Source organism: Rattus norvegicus, chromosome 8 (genome assembly GCF_021556685.1).
Source record: "Rattus norvegicus strain SHRSP/BbbUtx chromosome 8, alternate assembly SHRSP_T2T, whole genome shotgun sequence".
Classification (NCBI taxonomy): domain Eukaryota; kingdom Metazoa; phylum Chordata; class Mammalia; order Rodentia; family Muridae; genus Rattus; species Rattus norvegicus.
The window spans coordinates 124,138,521-124,161,188 of NC_141541.1; the positions used below are offsets into that span (position 1 = coordinate 124,138,521).

General features: G+C 42.3%; 1 protein-coding gene across 1 annotated transcript in view; it reads right to left on the reverse strand.

The window, feature by feature from the left end:
- Rbms3 (RNA binding motif, single stranded interacting protein 3) overlaps window positions 1–22,668 on the reverse strand; it is a 688,236-nt gene that overhangs the window by 109,800 nt on the left and 555,768 nt on the right. The window contains 1 exon segment of the mRNA NM_001401889.1: window positions 14,210–14,256. Within this exon segment, the coding sequence (NP_001388818.1) occupies window positions 14,210–14,256 (47 nt within the window).

Here is a 22,668-nt window from a genome sequence, read left to right on the forward strand (position 1 = left end):
ACTGGGGTAGTGGAGATTGGTTGGGGCTCACTAAGCAGCCAACCAGCCAGCCATACTTTTTGAGAGTTTGGTCAGTGAGAGCCTATCTCAAAAACAATGCTGAGTATCTCCTGGGAATGACATCTGAGGTTAAACTCTGGCCTAAACATGAATATACATGTATGCACACACACACACATACACACACACATATCATATACACATGCATATACATATGCATACACATACATCATACCACATAGAGATCATATATATGTATATATATATTTTCACACATGTAGGCTGGCGAACACACATACATGTACACATGTACTTGTTCACATATACCCAAACAAACATGTACATACCATAGAAACAAATCCTGGCCCTTTCATATTGGCATCTATTTAAAAAAAATCCAGATAAATGTCTCATGTGGAGGGATTATGTAATGGGGAATCTAATAGAAAATCAACCCAACTTGTAGCCATCATAGCAAAGTTAGAAGCATGGGTAGGGGGTGGTTCTGATGATTTGCGTGTGAACTGAAGGTCCTGTTCCGCACTTGGTTTTTGATTGATCAATAAAGATACTAGTGGCCAATGACTGGGTGGAAGAGGCAGGACTTCCATGTTCCTGTTGGCAGGCTGGGAGACACAGGGAGAGGGAAGGAGACTCCCCATGCTTCAGAGGGAGAGAGAGCCACTAGTCATGTGAGATCTCTGGTAGAGTGTCCATTGGCCGCTTCCCTGACTGGGCCTGGGTTAGCAGGTGGGGGATTAGAAACACGACTAAGCTGAGGGCAGATTTAGAGTACTGAGCAAGGAGAAGGTAACTGGGCAGTTAATTTGAGGGCAGATTTAGAGATGTTGAGCTGGGAGTGAAGGTAAGGGCACTTAGCTGTGGGAGGCTTAGAAATGCCCTGCCACTGAGCTAAAAGGAATATTAAAAGTAAGCTAGTGTGTGTGTGTGTGTGTGTGTGTGTGTGTGTGTGCGTGTGTATGTGTGTGTCTGTGTGTCTGTGTGTCTGTCTTTCATCCATGGATCCAAGGGAACCAGGGCAGTGGCTGGTAGTAGGCTCCATCTGTCAGGAACTTAATCCAGCATACTAGAAAGTACATGATACAGAGGCACCCCATGCACATATGTGCCTTTGTAATTTCTATGTGGGAATGCACGTATCCTGACTAGTGAGTCCTGCTATAAAACACTGAGAATGGATGCCTGGGCCAATCGTTCAACTAAAAGTAGTTTACTCTCTGAAGAGCTTTGTTTTTAATGTTTAGTGATTTTCATGATTTGTTGTTCATTCTATGTGTGTAAGTGTTTGCCTACATCAATGTGTGCCACATGCATGTAGTGACTGAGAGTCCAGAAGAGGGTATCAGATCCATTGTAACTGGAGTTACAGATGGTTTTGAGTCATGTGGGTGCTAGAATCTGAACTCATGCCACACACACAGACACACAGACACACACAGAGATGTACACACATATGGATATATGTGTATATTTGGGGTCATGATTTCCATCATGCAAAAGCCTTCATTGTAATCTAACTTGGTGTTCTAAGCTCAGTGCTGTTCTGTTTTCCTTTGGTGATGTCTGGAGACAACCAGAGGCCGCTGACATCTGTGGGAAAGTTCTGAGAGCCTACAGATTACTCTGCAGTGCGTGAGGGAAAATACAACCCACATGTTATCCAGCTTCATCTTCTAGACAAGCTGACACTAAGAAGCCTGGTGTGGGCACACGGATGAGGCTCTACATGATCTAAATGATGAAGAGCTGAGGGAAAACCAGATACGATCTATAGAACCAAGCTGCTTGTTGAAAACCCATTCACCTTTGGGTATGGTGTGCACTCAGGTGCTTGCACAACGCATGACTCTTGTGGAGGTCGGAGGACAGACGCGGATTTTAGTTCTCATTTCCCACTTTGCTTTTGAGACAAGGTCTCTCTCATTTTGCTACTGCCTACAGCAGGCTAGCCCATCACAGAACCCCAGCAGTTCTCCTGTCCATGCCTCCCATCTTTCTATGGGAGTGCTGGGATTCTAGACTCACATTATAGCTTCTGCTTCAGGTGGGCGGTGGGGATCAGAACCTCAGTCATGCACTGCCAGCTCTGCCCACTGAGCCATCTCCCCAGCCCTGTATGTGTGCTTTTGAGGAACACAGGAGTTCCTGAGTTTTCTGGCATGAAAGGCAAATATCTTCCCTAAGCCCAAGAAAATGAGAGTGTAGGGTCACTAATGGGATATCAGTTTGCCTAAAGAAAAGTCATCTCAGGGGGATTTGCACTCAGCGGTAATATAGTAAAATTTTATTTCACTGGCAATAAAAATAACACAGACATATCAATAACCCCAGGGTGGATGCTTTTTACCACAAAGAAAACATACAAAATCCTATTTGCACACCAAAATAAACACTAAGAGCTTGTGTTTCATGTCCATGGGCAATACTGTTAGAGTGGGAACGGTGGATACTCAATAGGATAAGATTAATACATTTTTGGCCATTTTTACTAGAACACCAAGATGTTTCTTTATATCATCATAACAATGTATCACTGCAATACCAACATAGCTTCCCACTCATTTCGTCCTCAGAGTAATAGTGTCGGGTTTCTGTATCACTTAATATCAAATGCCCATAGAAAATAGCTTGGAAAAGAACACCGCAGGAGACATTCCCTTGTCGTCTCTCACAGGAATACACAGCACTCCAATAAAGGCCTCTGAGAGGCTTTATGCAGCATATCATGGGGAGAGGGGCAGCAGAGAGATGTGCTGGGAATGTAAGGAGGCTTATTTCTCATCCCCCCAAGTCATATCTGAAAGTGGTGGGATTTCGTAGTGCACTGCTAGGAAAATAAGAACAAAAGCAGACGGTAATAACAGATTGTAACAGAGTTAGGCTGAGCGAGTACAGGGGAATTTTTATTTCTGCTAAGCTGATCTGTGGCGAAAAAAAAAAAAACCAAAAATCCAAAAACATTATTCAAGTCTCCCTTCTCAGTTATGACTTTGACCTTTTAACCTCCTCCAACTCTTAGGTAAAAGTGACACTGAACTAATTTTCAGTGGTAACTTGGATGGATTCAGAGAGATGATATTGGGATTTCCCGGTGACTACCAACAGCAAAGTCTTACTAGGCCAGAGTTACATAGGCTGACACCCTAACGCATAAGCTAAACAAAGCCTCCATTATAGTTTCACAATGAAGTATTCACGTGGCCGTTGCCGTTATGGGACTCATTTGATTTTTTTTTTAATTCTTTGGTAATATATCAAAGATCATATCCATTCCCCAATTCCCCTGTTCCAACTTTCTCCAACTCCCCTGCAACTTCCCGTCCTCGTTCCTTTTACATTATTTATTTATATTTTTGTTTCTACAACATGCTGAGAAGTACTAGTACTGCTTGCGTGTGCATGGGCATCGGGCAGTCTGGTAGCACATGGGCAATCTGCCTGGGACAGCATCTCTGAAGCAAACAGACTCCCCTCGTCAGCAGATGTGGATTCGCTCAGCTTGGGGTGGGGCTTCGTGAGCCTTCCTCCAGGCTAGAAGGTTGAATGGCTCATCCTGTGCGCGTCTTGTGGAAGCAACACAGATGCCTTGATCCGTGAGTGTCACGCCCCTGTTGCGGTTTGAATGTAGAGTCTTATCCCCAGCTGACACACGTGTTTTGAGAGGATTCTGAATCCAGGAAGTGGCTTTCAGGAAGTACATAGCATGCTTCCTGTTCTGCGTCCAGGCTGCTCCCTGCTTTCTGACCTGAGTGGATGTGAACAAGCGACCGAGTTCTCTGGCCACCACTGTGCTGCTCTCTCTACATAGTGGACTGCACAGTCAAACCTTGTGAGGCAAAACAAATTTTCCTCCCCTCCCCTTAAACTGCTTCTTTTTTAGGAATTTGGTCCTAGCAATGAGCAACACACTAGACTCCAGCCCCATATTATACTCAGAAACCCCTTTGGCTTAGTGTAGGTGACCGGACACCGGAGGACCACCAAACACACTCTTTACTACAGTACAGAGGCCTTGGCAAGAGAGAAACTGGCTGGAGCATCACAGAGCTTGCAAGCCCTCCCTGGAACACAATTTCTCCTGTGTGATCCGATGCAATCAATTTTCATCTTTGGGAAAAAAAATACATAATCAGGTAAACGGTAAAGATTAAAGTTCCCTTCCTCACTTCTTTCCTGAAACACTGCTGGGTCATCCCAGAGAGTAAATTCCATCACTTGACTGCTACTCTTTCGTATTTTGTACATATCCAAGTGCATGCTGGGCTGAAGAAATGGATGGGCACTTAAGGGTGCTTCTTGCTCCTGCAGAGGTTCTGAGTCGGGTCCCCAGCACCCAGTCCAGTGGCCCTCCACCTCCTCCATCCCCAGCTCCTGAGGGTCAATTCCCTCTTTTGGACTCAGTGGGCACCACTCTCATGTGAGCATGCAGAAACACACACACACACACACACACACACACACACACACACACACAAAGTTAAAAATAAATCATTCAAACATTGAATATAAGAATATTTTAGTACTTATACATCTCTTGCAACCGTTTTATTTTATCTTTTATTAGAATTGTGACCCCATATGTTTATTAGAGCCAAGATGAAGTGAAATTTTCCTTCTCAATGATGGCACCAAATAATTTTATGCATAGGAAGACCCTTTAAGTCAAAAGAGAGAGGGTTACTGTTGAATTCTGCTAGCTGGGTATTACGTAGTGTTCAGTGTCTCTAAGGGGAACGGAGAGACTTGTGCCTCTGTCTTTGGATCCAGCCTGTGGTGCAGCCATGCTGTAGACATGGCTTCTTCCCCTTAGTAGTGGACTCTTGCCTGTTAGGTTGTTTCCACCTGACGTCACATGCCTCAGTTGTGCACATTTACACGGATTCTCTAGACCGATGAGCAGGTGACCTAACAGCATCTGTGCTCCTCAGAGCAGCTGATATTCACCTGAGGGGCAGTCTGCTGAGAAAATATGTGAAGACATCTTCACATTATACTTATAAAAATGGCTGTTCTGCCAGTGACCTACAGTTAGGGAGTTACCGTAGGAGCCAATAAAAACAAAGACAAGAAAAGCATTTAAAAGTAAGATCAAGACTATTTTGCTACCATCTTTGTATTTCTTTCAATGTCATGGCAGCATGTAAAACTCCTTTCTTCTCGTAAATAACATTACATAGATGACAGTCTAATACATTCCACTGTGTGTGTGTGTGTGTGTGTGTGTGTGTACATGCATGTAGGTATATGTATGTGAGTGTTCATGTATAAGTATATGTGTCTATGTACAAGTGATTATGAATGTGCCTGTATGTGAGGGTGCACATATGTGTGTGAGTGAGTGTGCAATTGTGTATACATGTGTTTGCATTATATGTGTGTATTTGCATGCACGTGTCTGTATGTGTGTGACTGAGTATGTGCATTTCTGTGTGCATGTGTGTGAGTGTATGTGAGTGTGTGTGTGTGTGTGTGTGTGTGTGTGTGTGTGTGTGTGTGTGTGTGTGTGAAGGTCAGAAAATTACTGTCAGGAGTTGCTTCTCGCCTTTCACCTTGTTGAGACAGTGTCTTTGTTCTTGTGTCTGCTGTAGCACTGCACACTCCTGGCTACCTGACCCCAGGCTTTGAGTTTATCTCCAGTGGCCAACTCCCATCTCCCTGTAGAAGTGCTGAGATGACAGAATGACAGAAGTATGCTACTGCCTCTGGCTTTGTACATGGGTCCCGACAATGAGGAACACGTGGAAAGTTTTCCTGCCTCATAGGATGATACTTGGTGATAATATCTAAGAAGCATCTGGAAACACAAACAACCGAGCCCACGGAACATGGATTTGGATACGGAATGTAAAGGTTTGAGATTCAGAAGAATGAAAGATGGCTGGGGCTCATTAGAATAAGGGGTCTGTGTGAAAAAAAAAAACCACCAAACTCTGAGAAAAGACCAAAAGCCAGTGGAAGTGCAGGGATCCAGAGAAGGTTCTGGGCTCACGGCAGGTATCAGTACAATCGAGAGCAGCACAAGCAGGGCCAGGCTCCTCAGCGTGTAACAGTTCTCAGTGGGGGACTGTGCTAGATGGACAATCCCTCCCCCTCTCTCTCCCTCCCTCCCTCGCTCTCCTTCTCCCTCCCCCCCTCTGTGTGTGTGGGGTGGTGGTGTGAACGCTGATGCTTGGTGTGAATGGTGTGAAGGCTGGTTGACTTCCCTGCCTATGAGGGTCAAAGGTAAGCCTCAACTGCCATTCTTCGGACACTGTCCACCTTGGTTTTTACAACAGGGTCTTACACTGGTCAGAAAGATGTCCTGTAAGCTTGTTGGCCACTTGGCCCCCAGAGGCATCTCTGATTCTACTTCCCCAGCGCTGCCCAGCATCTCCTCACTATAGGTTCAGGTCTTCATGCTAACAAGGCAAGCATTTACTGACTGAGCTCTCTCCCCAGCCCTAGGTAATTTTAATCTCTCTTCAGTGATTTTCCCCCACTTCTAAGATGTCCTGCTTCAGGACTTCTTCATTATGCTGCACCATAATGAAGAGGCAAGTTTTGAATTTTGAAATATGCTCCGTCACAACTTTCTGTACCTGCAGAGCTCCCCCAGGAGAAGCTTTTACTCTCGTAAGAGGTTGGCAGCCAACTCTGCAGACCCCTCTGCTCAGGCAGCCCCTGTTCTCCGAAAGCGTCACCTTAAGTCACCTTCCCCAAATCCCATGCCAAATCCCATGACAGCCACAGCGCATGCTCTTTCTCTGTGTCTGACTCTGTATCTGTCTCTCTCTTTCTCTTCCTTCCTTTCCTTTTTTCTGTCTTTCTTTCTGTCCTTCCTTCATTCTTCCTTAGTTTTCCCAGATAGGGTTTCTCCCTGAAGCCCCAGCTGTCCTGAAATTCACTCTGTAGACCAAACCACCCTTGAACCCAGAGATCTGCTTGACTTTGCCTCCTGAGCACTGGGATTAAAGGTGTGCATTTGTACCTGGCAATACTGTCTTTCTTACTAACCCAGACAGACTTGAGGGAATAGCAGGCTCTCCTAGGGGTAAGATGCTGTATTGGATTCTCTCTCCTTGTTTTTGGATAGTTTATGTATTTACATTTCAGATCTTATCCCCTTTCCCAGTTTCACCCTCTCCCGTCCTCCCTCCCCCTGTTTCTACGAGGATGTTCCCCCTCCCACCCAACCACGCCTACTTCAACACACTGGCATTCCCCTACACTTGGGAAAAGAGCCTTCACAGGACCAAGGGCTTCTCTTCCTATTGATGCCAGACAATGCCATTCTCTGCTTCATATGCGGCTAGAGCCATGGCTCCCCTTGTGTACTCTTTGGTTGGTGGTTTAGTCCCTGGGAACTCTGGGGAGTTTGGTTGGTTGATATTGTTCTTCCTATGGGGTTGCAAGCCCCTTTAGCTCCTTCAGTTCTTTCTATAACTCCTCATTGGGGTCCCCGTGCTCAGTCTGATGGTTAGCTGCAAGCATCCTCATCTGTATCAGTAAGCTCTGGCAGAGTCTCTCAGGAGACATTCATATCAGACTTTTGTCAGCAAGCACTTCTTGGCATCAGCAGTAGTGATTGGGTTTGGTGGCTGCATACGGGATGGATCCCCATGTGTGGCAGTCTCTGGATGGCCTTTTCTTCAGTCTCTGCTCCACACTTTGTCCCTGTATTTCCTCCTATAAGTATTCTGTTCTCCCTTCTAAGAAGGAATGATGCATCCACATTTTTGTCTTCCTTCTTCTTGAGCTTCATGTGGTCTGTGAATTTTATCTTGGGTATTCCAAACTTTTGGGCTAATATCTACTTATCAGTGAGTGCATAACATGTGTGAGTTTTTGTGATCGGGTTACTTCACTCAGGATGATATTTTCTATTTCCATCTATTTTCCTAAGAATTTCTTGAAGTCATTGTTTTTAATAACTGGATAGTACTCCATTGTATAAATGTACCAAATTTTCTGTATCCATTCCTCTGTTGAAGGACATCCTGGTTCTTTCCAGCTTCTGGCTATTATAAATAAGGCTGCTATGAATGTAGTAGAGCATGTGTCCTTTTTATAGGTTGGACCATCTTCTGGGTATATGCCCAGGAGTGGTATAGCTGGGTCCTCAGGTAGCACTATGTCCAATTTTCTGAGGAATCACCAGACTGATTTCCAAAGTGGTTATACCAGCCTGCAATTCTACCAATAACAGATGAGTGTTCCTCTTTCTCCACATCCTCGCTAGCATCTGCTGTCACCTGAGTTTTTTTTATCTTAGACATTCTGACTGTTGTGAGGTGGAATCCCAGGGCTGTTTTGATTTGCATTTCCCTGATGACTATGGTTGTTGAACATTTCTTTAGGTGCTTTCCTGCCATTCAATATTCCTCAGTTGAGAATTCTTTGTTTTGCTCTGTACTCCGTTTTTTAACAGGATTATTTGATTCTCTGGAGTCTAAATTCTTGAGTTGTTTGTATATATTAGATATTAGCCCTCTATCGGATGAAGGATTGGTAAAGACTTTTTCCCAATGTGTTGGTTGCCATTTTGTTCTATTGACAGTGTCCTTTGCCCTACAGAAGCTTTGCAATTTTGCGAGGTCCCATTTGTTGATTCTTGATCTCAGAGCACAAGCCATTGGTGTTCTGTTCAGGAAAATTTCCCCTGCAACTATGTGTTTGAGGCTCTTCCCCATTTTCTCATCTATTAGTTTCAGTGGTTCTGGTTTTATGGGGGAGGTCTTTGATCCACTTAAACTTGAGTTTTGTACGGGGAGATAAGAATTGGTCAATTTGCATTCTTTTACATGCTGACTTCCAGTTGAACCAGCACTATTTGTTGAACATGCTATATTTTTTCCATTGAATGGTTTTAGCTCCTTTGTCAGAGATGACGTGATCATAGGTGTGTGGATTCATTTTTAGGTCTTCAATTCTATTCCACTCATCTACCTGCCTGTCTCTGTACCAATACCATGCAGTTCTTAATCACAAGTGCTCTGTAATACAGCTTAAGGTCAGAGATGGTATGATTCCCTCATAAGTTCTTTTATTGTTGAGAATAGTTTTCACTATCCTGGGTTTTTTTTGTTGTTGTTGTTATTGCAAATGAATTTGCAAATTGCTCTTTTTAACTCTATGAAGAATTGAGTTGGAATTTTGATGGGGATTGCATTGAATCTGTAGATTGCTTTCAGCAAGATGGCCATTTTTACTATATTAATCCTGCCAATCCATGAGCATGGAGATCTTTCCATCTTCTGAGATCTTCCTTGATTTCTTTCCTCAGAGACTTGAAGTTCCTGTCATACAGATCATTCACTTGCTTGGTTAGAGTCACACCGAGGTATTTTATGTTATTTGTGACAATAGTAAAGGGTGTCATTTCCCTAATTTCTTTCTCAGCCTGTTTATTCTTTGAGTAGAGCTAGGCTACTGATTTGTTTGAGTTAATTTTATACCCAGCCACTTTGCTGAAGTTGTTTATTAGGTTTAGGAGTTCTCTGGTTGAATTTTGCGGGTCACTGAAGTATACTATCATATCATCTGCAAATAGTGATATTTTGACTTCTTCCTTTTCAATTTGCATCCATTTGACCTCTTTTTGTTGTCTGATTGCTCTGGCTAGGACTTCTAATACTATATTGAATAGGTAGGTAGAGAGTGGGCAGCCTTGTCTAATCCCTGATTTTAGTGGCATTGCTTCAAGTTTCTCTCCATTTTGTTTGATGTTGGCTTCTGGTTTGCTGTATATTACTTTTACTATGTTTAGGTATGGGCCTTGAATTCCTCATCTTTCTGAGACCTTTACCATGAAGGAGTGTCAAATAGTTTCTTGGCATCTAATGAGAAGATCATGTGGTTTTTTTCCTTTGGGTTTGTTTATATAGTGGATTACATTGATGGATTTCTGTATATTGAACCATTCCTGCTTCCCTGGGATGAAGCCTACTTGATCATGGTGTATGATCATTTTGAGTGTTCTTTGATTTGATTTGCGAGAATTTTATTGAGTATTTTTGCATCTATATTCATGAGGGAAATTGGTCTGAAGTTCTCTTTCTATGTAGGATCTTTGCATGGTTTAAGAATAAGTGTAATTGTGGCTTCAAAGAACAAATTGGGTAGTGTTCCTTCTGTTTCTATTTTGTGGGATAGTTTGAAGAATATTGGTATTAAGTCTTCTTTGGAGGTCTGATAGAATTCTGCACTAAACCTATACGGTCTTGGGCTTTTTTTGGTTGGGAGATTTTTAATGAATGTTTCTATTTCTTTAGGGTTTGTGGGACTGTTTAGATGGTTTATATGATCCTACCTTAACTTTGGTAACTAGTATCTGTCTAGAAAATTGTTCATTTCCTCCAGATTTTCCAGTTTGCTACATATAGACATTTGTAGTAGGATCTGATAATTTTTTGAATTTCTGCAGTTTCTGTTGTTATGTCTCCCTTTTCATTTCTGATCTTGTTAATTTGAATACTGTCTCTGTGCCCTCTGGTTATTCTGGTTAAGGGTTTATCAATTCTGTTGATTTTCTCAAAGAACCAGCTCCTGGTTCTGTTGATTCTTTATGTAGTCATTTTTGTTTCCACTTGGTTGATTTCAGCTCTGGGTTTGATTATTTCCTGTCATCTACTCCTCTTGGGTGTATTTTCTTCTTTCTGTTCTAGAGCTTTCAGGTGTGCTGTCAAGCTGTTATTGTCTGCTCTCTCCTGTTTCTTTTTGGAGGCACTTGGAGCTATGTGTTTTCCTCTTAGCACTGCTTTCACTGTATCCCATAAGTTTGGGTATGTTTTGCCTTCATTTTCATTAAATTATAAAAAGTCTTTAATTTCTTTCTTTATTTCTTCCTTGACCAAATTATCATTGAATAGAATGTTGTTCAGCTTCCATGTGTATGTGGGCTTTCTGGTTTTTTTGTTTTTTGTTTTGTTTTGTTTTGCTTTGCTTTTTTTTTTTTTTTGTCCATGGTGATCTGATAGGATGCATGGGATTATTTCAATCTCCTTATATCTGATGAGGCCTGTTTTGTGACTGATTATATGGTCAATTTTGGAGAAGGTACCCTGAGGTGCTGAGAAGGTATATTCTTTTGTTTTAGGATGAAATATTCTATAGATATCTATTAAATCCATTTGGTTCACAACTTCTGTTAGTTTCACTGTGTCTCTTTCATTTCTGTTTCCATGATCTGTCCATTGATGAGAGTGAGGTGTTGAAGTCTCCCATTATTATTGTGTATTATTGGTACAATGTATGCTTTGAGCTTTAGCAAGGTTTCTTTTTATGAATGTGAGTGCCCTTGCATTTGGAGCATAGATGTTCAAATTGAGAGTTCATCTTGATATATTTTTCTTTAATGAGTATGAAGTGTCCTTCCTTATCTTTTTTGAAAGTCAGTTTTATTTAATATTAGACTACTCCAGCTTGGTTCTTGGGACCATTTGCTTGGAAAAATTTTTTCCAGACTTTAATAAGTCTGAGGTAGTGTCTATCTTTGTCACTGAGGTGCGTTTCCTGTATGTAGCAAAATGTTGGATTCTGTTTAAGAAGCCAGTCTCTTAGTCTTTCTTTTTATTGGGGAATTGAGTCCATTGATGTTGAGAGATATTAAGGAATAGTGATTGTTATTTCCTATTATTTTTATTATTAGAGGTGCAAGTGTGTGTGTGTGTGTGTGTGTGTGTGTGTGTGTGTGTGTGTATCTTATTTTGGGTTTGTTGAAAGAAGATTAATTTCTTGCTTTTTCTAGGGTGTAGTTAGGGCTGGATTTGTGGAAAGATATTGTGTAAATTTTGTTTTGTCATAAAATATCTTGGTTTCTCCATGTATGTTAATTGAGAGTTTTGCTGGATATAATGTCCTGGGCTGGCATTTGTGTTCTCTTAGTCTCTGTATGACATCTGCCAAGGATCTTCTTGCTTTCGTGGTCTCTGTTGAGAAGTCTGGTGTAATTCTGATAGGTTTGCTTTTATATGTTACTTGACCTTTTTCCCTTACTGCTTTTAATATTCTTTCTTTGATTTATGCATTTGGTGCTTTGACTATTATTTAATGAGACAAATTTCTTTTCCAATTATTTGGAGTTCTGTAGGCTTTTTCTATGTTTATGGGCATCTCTTTCTTTAGGTTAGGGAAGTTTCTATAATTTTGTTGAAGATATTTACTGGCCCTGTAAGGTGGGAATCTTCACTAATTTTCATTAGGTTTGATCTTCTCACTGTGTCCTGGATTTTCTGGATGTTTTGAGTTAGGAGCTCTTTGCATTTTGCATTTTCTTTGATTATTGTGTCAATGTTTTCTATGGTATCTTCTGCCCCTGAGATTCTCTCTTCAATCTCTTGTATTCTGTTGATGATGCTTGCATCTATTACTCCTGATCTCTTTCCTAGGTTTTAATCTCCAGGTTGTCTCTCTTTGTGATTTCTTTTTTGTTTCTATTTCCATTTTTAGATCCTGTATGGTTTTGTTCAATTCCTTCACCTGTTTGGTTGTGCTTTCCTGTAACTCCTTAAGGAACTTTCATGTTTCCTCTTTAAGGGCTTCTACTTGTTTACCTGTGTTCTCCTGTATTTCTTTAAGAAAGTTATTTATATCTTTCCTAAGTCCTCTATCATCATCATAAGATGTGATTTTAAATCAGGATCTTGCTTTTCCGGTGTGTTGAAGTATCCAGGGCTTGATGTCATGAGAGAACTGGGTTCTGATTATGCCAAGTAGTCTTTGCTTCTGTTGCTTAATTTCTTGCACTCTTTCCATCTGATTATCTCAGATGTTAGTTGATCTTGCTGTCTCTGATTGGAGCTTGTCCCTCCTGTGGGCCTGTCAGCTTGTGATCTTAGGAATAAGAACCCTCCTGGGAGACCAGCTCTCTCTGGGCAGGCTTTGGGTCCTGAAGGCTGTGGGACAGCTTTAGCTCTGGGTACAGATGGAATCCAGAAGGATCCTGTCCCAGGCTACTTGGCAGTTCCTGTGCCCTGTGTGCTCCTAGAAGGTCCCTCTTTGGACAGATAGTGGAGCGAGAGTTGGGTCTCACCTGTGGGCTTAGGAGTCAGAGCATTCCTGGGAGACCAGCTGTCTCTGGGCAAATGTTTTAGATTCTTGTTCCCACCTCTGGCTGACTGATTATGATTTGAAAAATGGGGACATTTGCCCTCACTCAAATGGCACAGCACAGGGCTTGAAATAAAGCAGGTCTGTTGTTCAGGTGTAAGCTCCGGATGTGCTCTAGAATTGAAGCACTCTACAATGGCTTTGTGAACAACTGAGCTGAGGGAATATCAGAGAGAACATGCCATTTTGAAGTCAGTATTAATGCCATCTTGAGATAATGGTCATGTCATTTTGCAGATGACACCTATAATTTCAAAGCTATAGATTTAACAGTTTACGGGTAAGCCAGTATAACATCTAGATTTCACTTCTCTGTGGCCCAGCAAAATAGTTATTGATCTAAACAGCAATGATCACAACTCTGCCTAAACTACTGATGTATGATTAACTATAAAATAATTATTGTCTTTCCATTTCTAATAGTATGAACTCCGTAAATAAAAACCAGACAGGTCAAGGTCACTGATCCTACCTTAATCTTGGAATGGAAACGGACAGCTAGCAAATACTCAGGGCCAATGACAAGCCACCCAATGGCAAGTAAAGGGAAGCAGAGAGATAGAAAAGTAATCCAATTACAGAACAGTTTTAGAGAGACCACTGTATGTGGCTTACCAGTCTGTCTTGGTTTCTGGAGGAAGGATTTGAAGCTGAATAAGAGGCTACATTTTTTTCAGACAGATTAAAATGAAGAGCAAAGATAGATTCACCTGAGCAAGTCTGATCAGACCTAACTCCATTGTAGAAATGCACTTGACCAAATACTAGGCATCATTCAAAGTTGACCTCAATGGAGACAGCTGGGCAACCGAGTCCTAGAGACAGGGTGACTATCTCAAGCAATGCGGATGCTCCTTCCACACCTGATCTTCCTCTCATAGCAGTTTTGAGATACCAGAGGACTAGCACAGATGAGCTAAGAGAAAGGCTTAGAACTGTGGAAACTTGTGAGGAGAGGAAGCCAATGGTAGAAAATGTCTTGCTAAGAGACCGTACATACACAAAAGAAAACTATATATATCGCCATTTTCTTTGGTGGGGATTTAGAGACCATAGTCTACTTAAAAAAAAATAGAAACTGAGAAAAATGAGGTCTACTTACCCATTCTGTAGGGCAGCTGTGGGGTCATAGGTCAGAGCCATGCCAGCCTGCATAGAAGAGGAGAAGAATAGGGAAAAAATATCTCAACGATTTTATTATAGTGCCAAAATATTCAGTTCAAAAACTTTGTTTTCTTGATTAAAGGTACACACACACACACACACACACACACACACACACACACACACACACACACACACTTCTTTACCCTTCTTGCCCCAATGGGACAAGTTAAAAGTACTCACAAACCAGAATCTGCCAATCTGAGATGGGAGTTTAAATAATATTATTCAAATAGACCAAGGGATGATGGAACTTGGTGATTCCCACCTCCACTTCATATACCATCGCTGGCTAATGTGGTTGTCTGTAGCTCTCTTAGCAGTGACAGGAACAGCTGTATAGCCCATGCTATGAGTAAAGGAAGGAGCCTGTAGGCTGTATTAAAGCATCGGATCCTTGAGATGTATCCCGTGTGAGAGGAGGAGTATCAAGAAGTATTTACTTTTAAAGACTCTATTCAGAGGTATGTGGATAATGAGTTGTAAAGAATTTGTCTGATGTATTGCCACTCCCTGTCCTACTAAGAATAGGAAACAGGGAGCGTGTTTACACGGGGTGGAGCATTCTGGCTCATGTGGCGAATGAAGAGCAAGTCTTATTCTGCTTTTCAGTATAAAGCTACATTTAAAACACAAAATGAAGGGGCTGGAGGGATGGCTCAGTGGTTAGAGCACCGACTGCTCTTCCCGAGGTCCTGAGTTCAAATCTCAGCAACCACATGGTGGCTCACAGTCGTCTGTAATGGGATCTGATGCCCTCTTCTAGTGTGTCTGAGACAGCTACCGTGTACTCATGTATAATAAATAAATCTTAAAAAAAATCACAAAATGAAACAAATGAAAAACTACGTCTGTAATTAGCAGTAGTGTCAGGAAGGCAAATAAACCTCATGGTGGCCCTCTGTAGCCAAGCTTCTTGGTCCCTTCATCTGCCACTGACTTTGATCCTCATGACTCCATGAAGCAGGCAGAAGCAATCTTTCTCTGTCTCGTCAATAAAGACAATGAAGATTGTTAAGGTCAGTGAGTGTCTCAAGGCCATGAACCTATTGTCATCCTTTAACTAAGGGCTACCCAGGACTCTTTTTCTCTGGACCCTCAGCTACTATAAAAGAAATTGAAGGCGCTGTCCTGTGACTGTGAACCTGTATTTCTGTGTTTCACAAAGAAAGTTTGCTAAGCACTCTAAGCTAAGCACAGGGAGTACATCCTGTATGTTAGACACTCATTAACTAAAGAGCCAAATCTCCCCACTCACTCTGCTACATGGAAATCAGAGACAACATGATTTTGGCTACTCATCAATTACATGGTATAACATTCTTCCCCAAAGTCTGTAAGAGAGGACCATAGCGACTCAGAACTTCATCCTGCCATCTAATGACATAGACATCTATTTATGGTATAGTAACTCCCCCAGGAAGTCCCCTAGTCAAAGAGACAGTCCTTCTCAGTGTCTCTCTTAGACCCTAAAATCTGAGACCCTCCACCCGTGCCTTCTGAGGTGGGATCTCTGCTCTTCTCCTGTTATGACATTGGCTTGGGGCTTCAGTGAAGCCTGTGTACCATCTCTACTGGGTGGAGTCTCCCCTGTGCTGTGTAGGTAGACAATCTTGGGTGTCCCAGGGCCATCTGTTTGAATAGAAGCAGAATGTAGAAAAAAATTTAAAACAGCCCAAGTTATCTTTAGAGTGATACTTTCGCTTTTATTTTTAAATTACTCACTGACTCCTATCAGTGTGGATTTTCTCTAATAGCCTTACATAATTACATGATTTGTAACCACTGGGGAAACTGGCTGTACCTAGGAACTCCTGGAAACTTTTTATAACTTGCCATGACTCCCTAATGACTTGAAAATAGATAGGAAATATAAGTGAATGAGCTTCCAGGACTTATCAAGGCACAAGAAGAAAAGTGTAAAATATTAAAGAAATGAAAGAGCATTTGTGTCTGAGTTTTTCACTTGTTACCTGGTTTAATCCAGTTTCCCCACTGGATTCCTTAGAGCTGACATGCATGTAACTGAAAGAAACTATCTCATGTTCCATGGGCCTTCGAACTTGCATTTCTCATGTTAACAGATGATACTTTTCATGCTGTGGTTTGGATTGGGATGAGGAACTAAAGTTAGATGCCTTAGATGGTCAGAAGTGGCATGATGTGGGAAGAGTAGACGGAGATGTCTGTTACAAGTCAGCAGAGGTGCCTGGGATGTCTCCACCGAGGAAGCTACCAAGCACCCCAAGCTCTCAGGGGGCAGGGCACATGTCCTAGAACATGAGTTAAAGTGACTAATAACTCCCCTTGCCCTGCTACATGGAAATCCAAAGAGTACATCTGGAATATCTAGCCATTGCAGGGAGAGGTGCCTCGACTGAAGGAGACATCACCTACTTCAGGATTTTGCCTCCGAGTACTTTAGGCTATGAGAGACAGTCTCGGTCACATGCATTTGAAACAGCGTAGGTAACAAAGGAAGGCACAAGGGTTAAACAAAGGGATTTCATTTTTCTTAGCCAAAGAGTTGGCTGAGTGTCCCTGTCCAGACACAGTGCTTGACTGCACCTGGGGCTCGCTGTGCGCGTGACAGATCGTTGAGTTATAATGCTAATGTGCCCTCGATGCAGATTCTGCATTCAATTTCCCGTTGTCTCTTCCCACAAAGACGAGGAAGAAATTGATTTCACTGCTCTGTCTCGCCCCCTTTAGACAAAGCCAGAGGCATGAAATTACTATTGTGTGATCACCAAACATGATGGCATGTTGACAAACTCCAGAGTCACAGGGAAAGAATAACGTGAAATACCTTGGAACAAAATAAACTGTCACACCAAATATGTGAGACAGTGACACTTAATCCTGTTGCCGACTTTCAAAAGGGCTTGTTACGTTCGCAGGAGTTGTCCGTGTTTCCGGTTGATGTTGTTTGTATGCCAGTGGCATAAATAACTTATTTTAAACAGAACCAGGCACTTATATCTCTTCTTAACAAGAGCTAAGCTTTCCTTTGGTATTTCAGATATTATAGGGCATTGCTAGGCCTCCTGGGTAAAAAAAATTGATGAGTGTTGTAAGTATTTTAGAAAAAAAACCAAACTCTTTATTGGATAGAATATTATTATTGTTTTAGAGAATTTTGCTATGATGTTCGGGCTGTCCAAGAACTTGACTCTCCTGCCTCAGGCATACACTGCCAGGTTAGAAATGAAGGTAACTTTATTTTTAATAAATGGGAGATTCTCTGAAACAGGTGAGAAGAATGAGCTAGGAGTTGCATATTAGCTAGTCATATCTAAGTAATTTAAGGGGTTATATCAACAGGTTATAATTATAGACGGTTCCCATAGCATATACATCAGGAGCAAGCATGAGTGAACCCCTGGTCTAAAACACTCATTCTCATCTGGGAAGAGAGACTCCATGACTATCACAAAGCCAAGAAGATGGCTTGCCGGATAGTTTTCTTCCTCTTTTCCTAGGTTTAGCTTGATACATGGTGGGTGTGCCTAACCATAGGCATCATGCAAGAGGCAGTCCTGAGAACTGCTGGGCTGCTGTGACCAGATTTAAAAACACTCAGGAGACATGTCCTACATGTACCACTTTAGAAAATCCCATGATATGGATTAGATAAATACATGCTCAAGAAATTAGGGAGAAAATCAGAGACTTGGAGGGAATTCTGTATTTGCATCTCATATAAACGTAACTTTCAGATGAAATTTGAGTGTATCCCCCAGGGTTCTGATTTTATTAGCAAAACTTTTTTTTAAAGTAATCTGAAGTGGACTCAGCTCTCAGCAGAACTTATGAAGGCCTTGGCTGGTGGCAGCCCCAGGATTGGGGGGTGGGGGAGGGCAGTGATCACTGGGAGTGGAGACTTTCAGCACTAGACAGAAGGCAGCAGCCTGCCTGAGGTGAGTTGTGGTGGTTTTGGCTCTGGAGGAGACAAAGAGGTAGACCAGCAAGCCCTCCTGTGGCAGAGGACCGGCTGCTTAGCATCACCTGGATTGCTTCAAGAGGGACTCAGGAGTCAGGCAAAGCAATGTTGCAGATTTATCACCTTCAAAGTAGCAAACGCAGCCAGAGAGCCAAGAGAAGTGAGTCCTTTATGTCTGATAGAATCAGACCGAGAGGAGGTATAAAGCTGTTGTTTAGGCTTGGTGTCATCCCCGAATTTCTGCTTCTTGGCTTCATCTAAAACACGTTCCTGCCGGAGGATGTCTGCTTTTTATAGCAACAGGGAAGGACAAGATAAAACAGGCATGAGGAGAAGAGATTGCAGGTTGGGAAGTTGATAACCAGCAAGTCTTTCCAGGAAGAGCTCAGGGTTAAATGAGAAATGGGAAGAAGCATACACGTGTGTGTGCGTGCGTGTGTGTGTGTGTGTGTGTGTGTGTGTGTGTGTGTGGTGTTCCATGGATGTGTGTGCTGTGCACACAAAGATCAGAAGATATATCATATCCCCTGGAACTGGAGTTAGAGAAAATTGTAAGTCACCATCTAGGTGGATCGAACCTATGTCTTCTGCAAGAGCAGCCAGTGCTCTTAACTGCCAAGCTGTTTCTCCAGTTTCCAGATTGTATTGTTTTAAACTGCGATTTAGAATAAATACTTCTTCCTCTAAGTTGCTTCTTGGTAGGAATTTAGTCACAATAATGAACGAAGCAGGCTGAGCAGGGAGTTTGTTTTAGAATCTCAATCTAAATGTCCGAACTTCACAGATTTCCAAGACACCATTTTGGTCTTCTCACATCTTAATTTCTGTGAAATTAGGATTCCCCTAATAACTGCCAGCATTTCACAGTGTGTCAAGCCACTTTTTTCTTTTTAGTGGCGTTTAAAATAATAGTTCATCTTTAACCAATGGTGTTTTACAGTTGACAGGGTAGCAAACATACTGTCAAAACCACTGTGGCATGGGGCCCAACCGTGGAAAATACAGAATTCTGAGGCTATGGGGGGAAGCCTGAGGATCTAACAGAGCAAAGGTGGCTGGGAGATTGATCTAGATCCTTCTAAGTTCTTCTGGGTTTAGTTGAGGCTGTCTGGAAGTTATGTGTGCTTAGGCATTGATGGGGGTGATCTTGAGGCCTGTGACAACTGGGGTTGCCAGGACATGCCAGCAATTCCAAGAATAGCTTCGCTGACTGATGTCACACTTAGCTGTCATGGTTTCCTTGTTCAATTCAGTCACACAGAGGACACAGAGTTCAGCCCTCAGCCTTTCTTGCTGAAATGTTTGCTGTGATATTCCTGGTCTCAAGCCACATCTGGGCTGTGGAGACACCTAACCCCTCTCCCCGAACATAAATATTTATTTTTTCCATTTTTCCTTTGACAAGATGGGCTAGGCAGAGGACTGGATGCATCAATTACATTCAATGCAAAATGATCATAGTCTCAGGGGCTTAAAATTCTTAATTGTTATCTTTTGTCATTACACAGCAATGTTGGGATCAGAAGCTTCGGGAAAGGGTATTTGATCAAATCTAAATGCACTAGTGCTCAGAAGCCAAGTGATTGACGCTTCTAAAATGAAGGGCTTCTCCTTCAGTCTACTCTCTCAATCTCTATGTGATGTAACCTTTGCAGTAGGAAAAGACCCATTTGGAGTGCCAGCCAGCAGACCCGACTCACTAAAGCAGGAGTATGAACCCTCAGCTAGCTCCTGCTTCCCCAGGCTCACAGACAGACTTGCCTAGAGTTCAAGATTAAGGAGACTCTTGGCAGACCCTGGCAGGATTGGGAGACTGAGCTTAATTCTTCTCTACCCGCATAGCGTGTGCTGGACACTTTGTGATAGATGTGAAGGAGTTAGTGGTCAATGATCTAGACAACATCTCTACATCCTTAAAAATGGTCTAAGATACCCCAAGTCTACACAGCATTTCTTTGTTTTCCAGCAGACTCTCTCACGTGGGATTTCCCTGGAATCGTGATCCAGTTTCTCCTCAGAGTGTTTGTGTCTAGCGTCCCGTGACAACAGCATTCAGTGCTGTAGGGCAGTCTCCTTCCTGAATATACAGTTTGTAAGATCCAGTGCTGTCAAAGTCAATCAAAGAGCACCTGGTTCGTACCACGGATGCTGTCTTCCTGGACTCATGTCAGACTCTTCTCACATTCTGTAAGAAGGGTGGCACCGAGAGGCTGACCAAAGCATCAGGAGCCCTAGTAGCATCCAAAGCACACCTAGCTGAAAGTGGGGAGATGCTCAGTGTTGAACCGTGTCTTGTGTTCTTCATTACTGATGATGTCACAAAGAAGACACCATAGTGTCACACTGGTAGCCATTGTCATAGCCCAATGTTTTTCAAGAACCCCAGGAAACAGTCTGTCTCCACATATAAGGCTGCCCCCCTTCTCTCTCTCTCTCTCTCTCTCTCTCTCTCTCTCTCTCTCTCTCTCTCTCTCTCTCTCTCTCTCTCTCCCCTTTCCAGTTGGAGACATACTGGCCAATTAGTCCACTACCATCCGTGTGCTGCCGAAAATTCAAAACTGTATCCGTGTGGCTTGTTTTGGTTCCCCATGGGGTGGCTCAGTGGCTCTCTCCTCATATGCAGGTCAGAATATTGTAAACAGTAGAAACAATCACTCTAACAATTTTTCCCAAGGCCTGTCAGTGAAAGCACTGGGTCACATGTTTCCTGGTCTTTAATTTTAAACTAACTTGTTCTTCTGCGCCTCAGCAGATGGACGGAGTAAAATCAGAGCCGTGCTCAGACTTCTGGGGTAACTACTGTGTGTCTATCATGTGGTTTACAAATTCATGAGGATGGAGAATTCACTGTGAGATGGCATCCAAATAAAGGCCGTATGTCTATATGTTGTATTATATTTTATTTTGTATGCAGGAAAATTGTGTTCTAGGTTAGCGAGAGGGGCAAAACCTTAACCAACACGCTAAGTCATGCTCAACAGCAATGTCACAAAACAGCATCAAGCAGAGTCATTCCCTAGTTATATGTTTTAAATCATTGGAAACATGGCGCTTGCTGAAGCTCCAGTGCTCCTAAGGTCATAAAAATGCAGGGTTGGGTTCTTCTAGGGTTGGTTCAAGAGATTTTCATTTATAATAGGTGTTCTTGCCTTACGTGTACTTCTAGCTAAGATAGTTTTCTGTGTTGTCATTTTAAATACATTTATTCATGTGTATACGTGCATGTCTATGTGTGAATGAATATAGGCACCTGAATACAGATGTCTGTGGAGGCCAGAAGAGGGCGTCAGACAAGTTGGAGTTACAGGAAGTGCAAGCCACAGGACATGGGTGCTGGGAACTATGCTCTTCACTGTCGAGCCACCTCTCTAGCCCAAGACAGTGTTACTATTAATATTATTATCATTTTCTTTCTTTATACTTTCCCATTTTAGTCCTCTTTCCTTCTGCCAACCTGTGACTTTTATGATTATATGACCTTCAAAGAAAAAGAGTTTGTCCAAGATTCTTACAAATATCTAATACTTCAGTCTTAAGTGATGGTTTATGATTTGGAGTGCGATGTTACTAGAACTTGAGTGCAATGTGGGACAAACACAAAATATATTAATTTCTAGTGTTTAAAATACTTTATATCATAAGTCAAAAATTTCAACAGCATTATTTTGGCAGCAGATTTTGTTTCTATCATTTAAGAACATCATTTCATATGCATTTAGAGAGAGAGAATCTGTGCTTGTCTGTGGGTATGTTTGTGTGTGTGAGTGTGTGTGTGTGTGTGTGTGTGTGTGTGTGTGCAGAACAGAGCTTGCTCTCAGCAAACAAGAGCCATGCAATGGCATCACAACACTACAAAACAGTTGTAGTTTGTGATAGTGTAGCCAGCCAGGCACCAGCCACTAAGCTTTACCCTGGTCATCTCCTGTGCTGTCTCTAATCATAAACATGCACCACTAACCATCAAGATCCCATGGGACTGAAGCATGGTGTTGACCCACTTAAAGACCTTATCCAGAGTCATCTCTTAGCTCAGAAGTCATGGAACATATGGCTTAAACTCTAGGACCTGTATCCTTAGCCTAAATTATGAAGAAAAGTGCCACTGAAGATCCTCCTCAGTCCATAACATTTGCAAAAGGTTATTACTCTACCCTCCTCAGAGAAGAGTGGAGGTTTCAGAGTTGTCACACTCAAAGCTCATAATGTTCCCAAACACTGTTTCCCAGGGTGTGTCAGCATGGGACGGAGAGACTTCCACCAGAGGGGGCAATGTGGAGCTTTTCAATTTTGGAAAACACTTTGGATTGGAAATAAGTGTGGACTGACAACTCCATGATACATGCTGACAAACAAATGGTTAATATTTATGAACAATATGACTGTGAACAATGACCTGTGGCCACAACTCTGGTTATTTTTATTAATGTTTTAGTCTTTCTTTTCTTTCTTTGGTC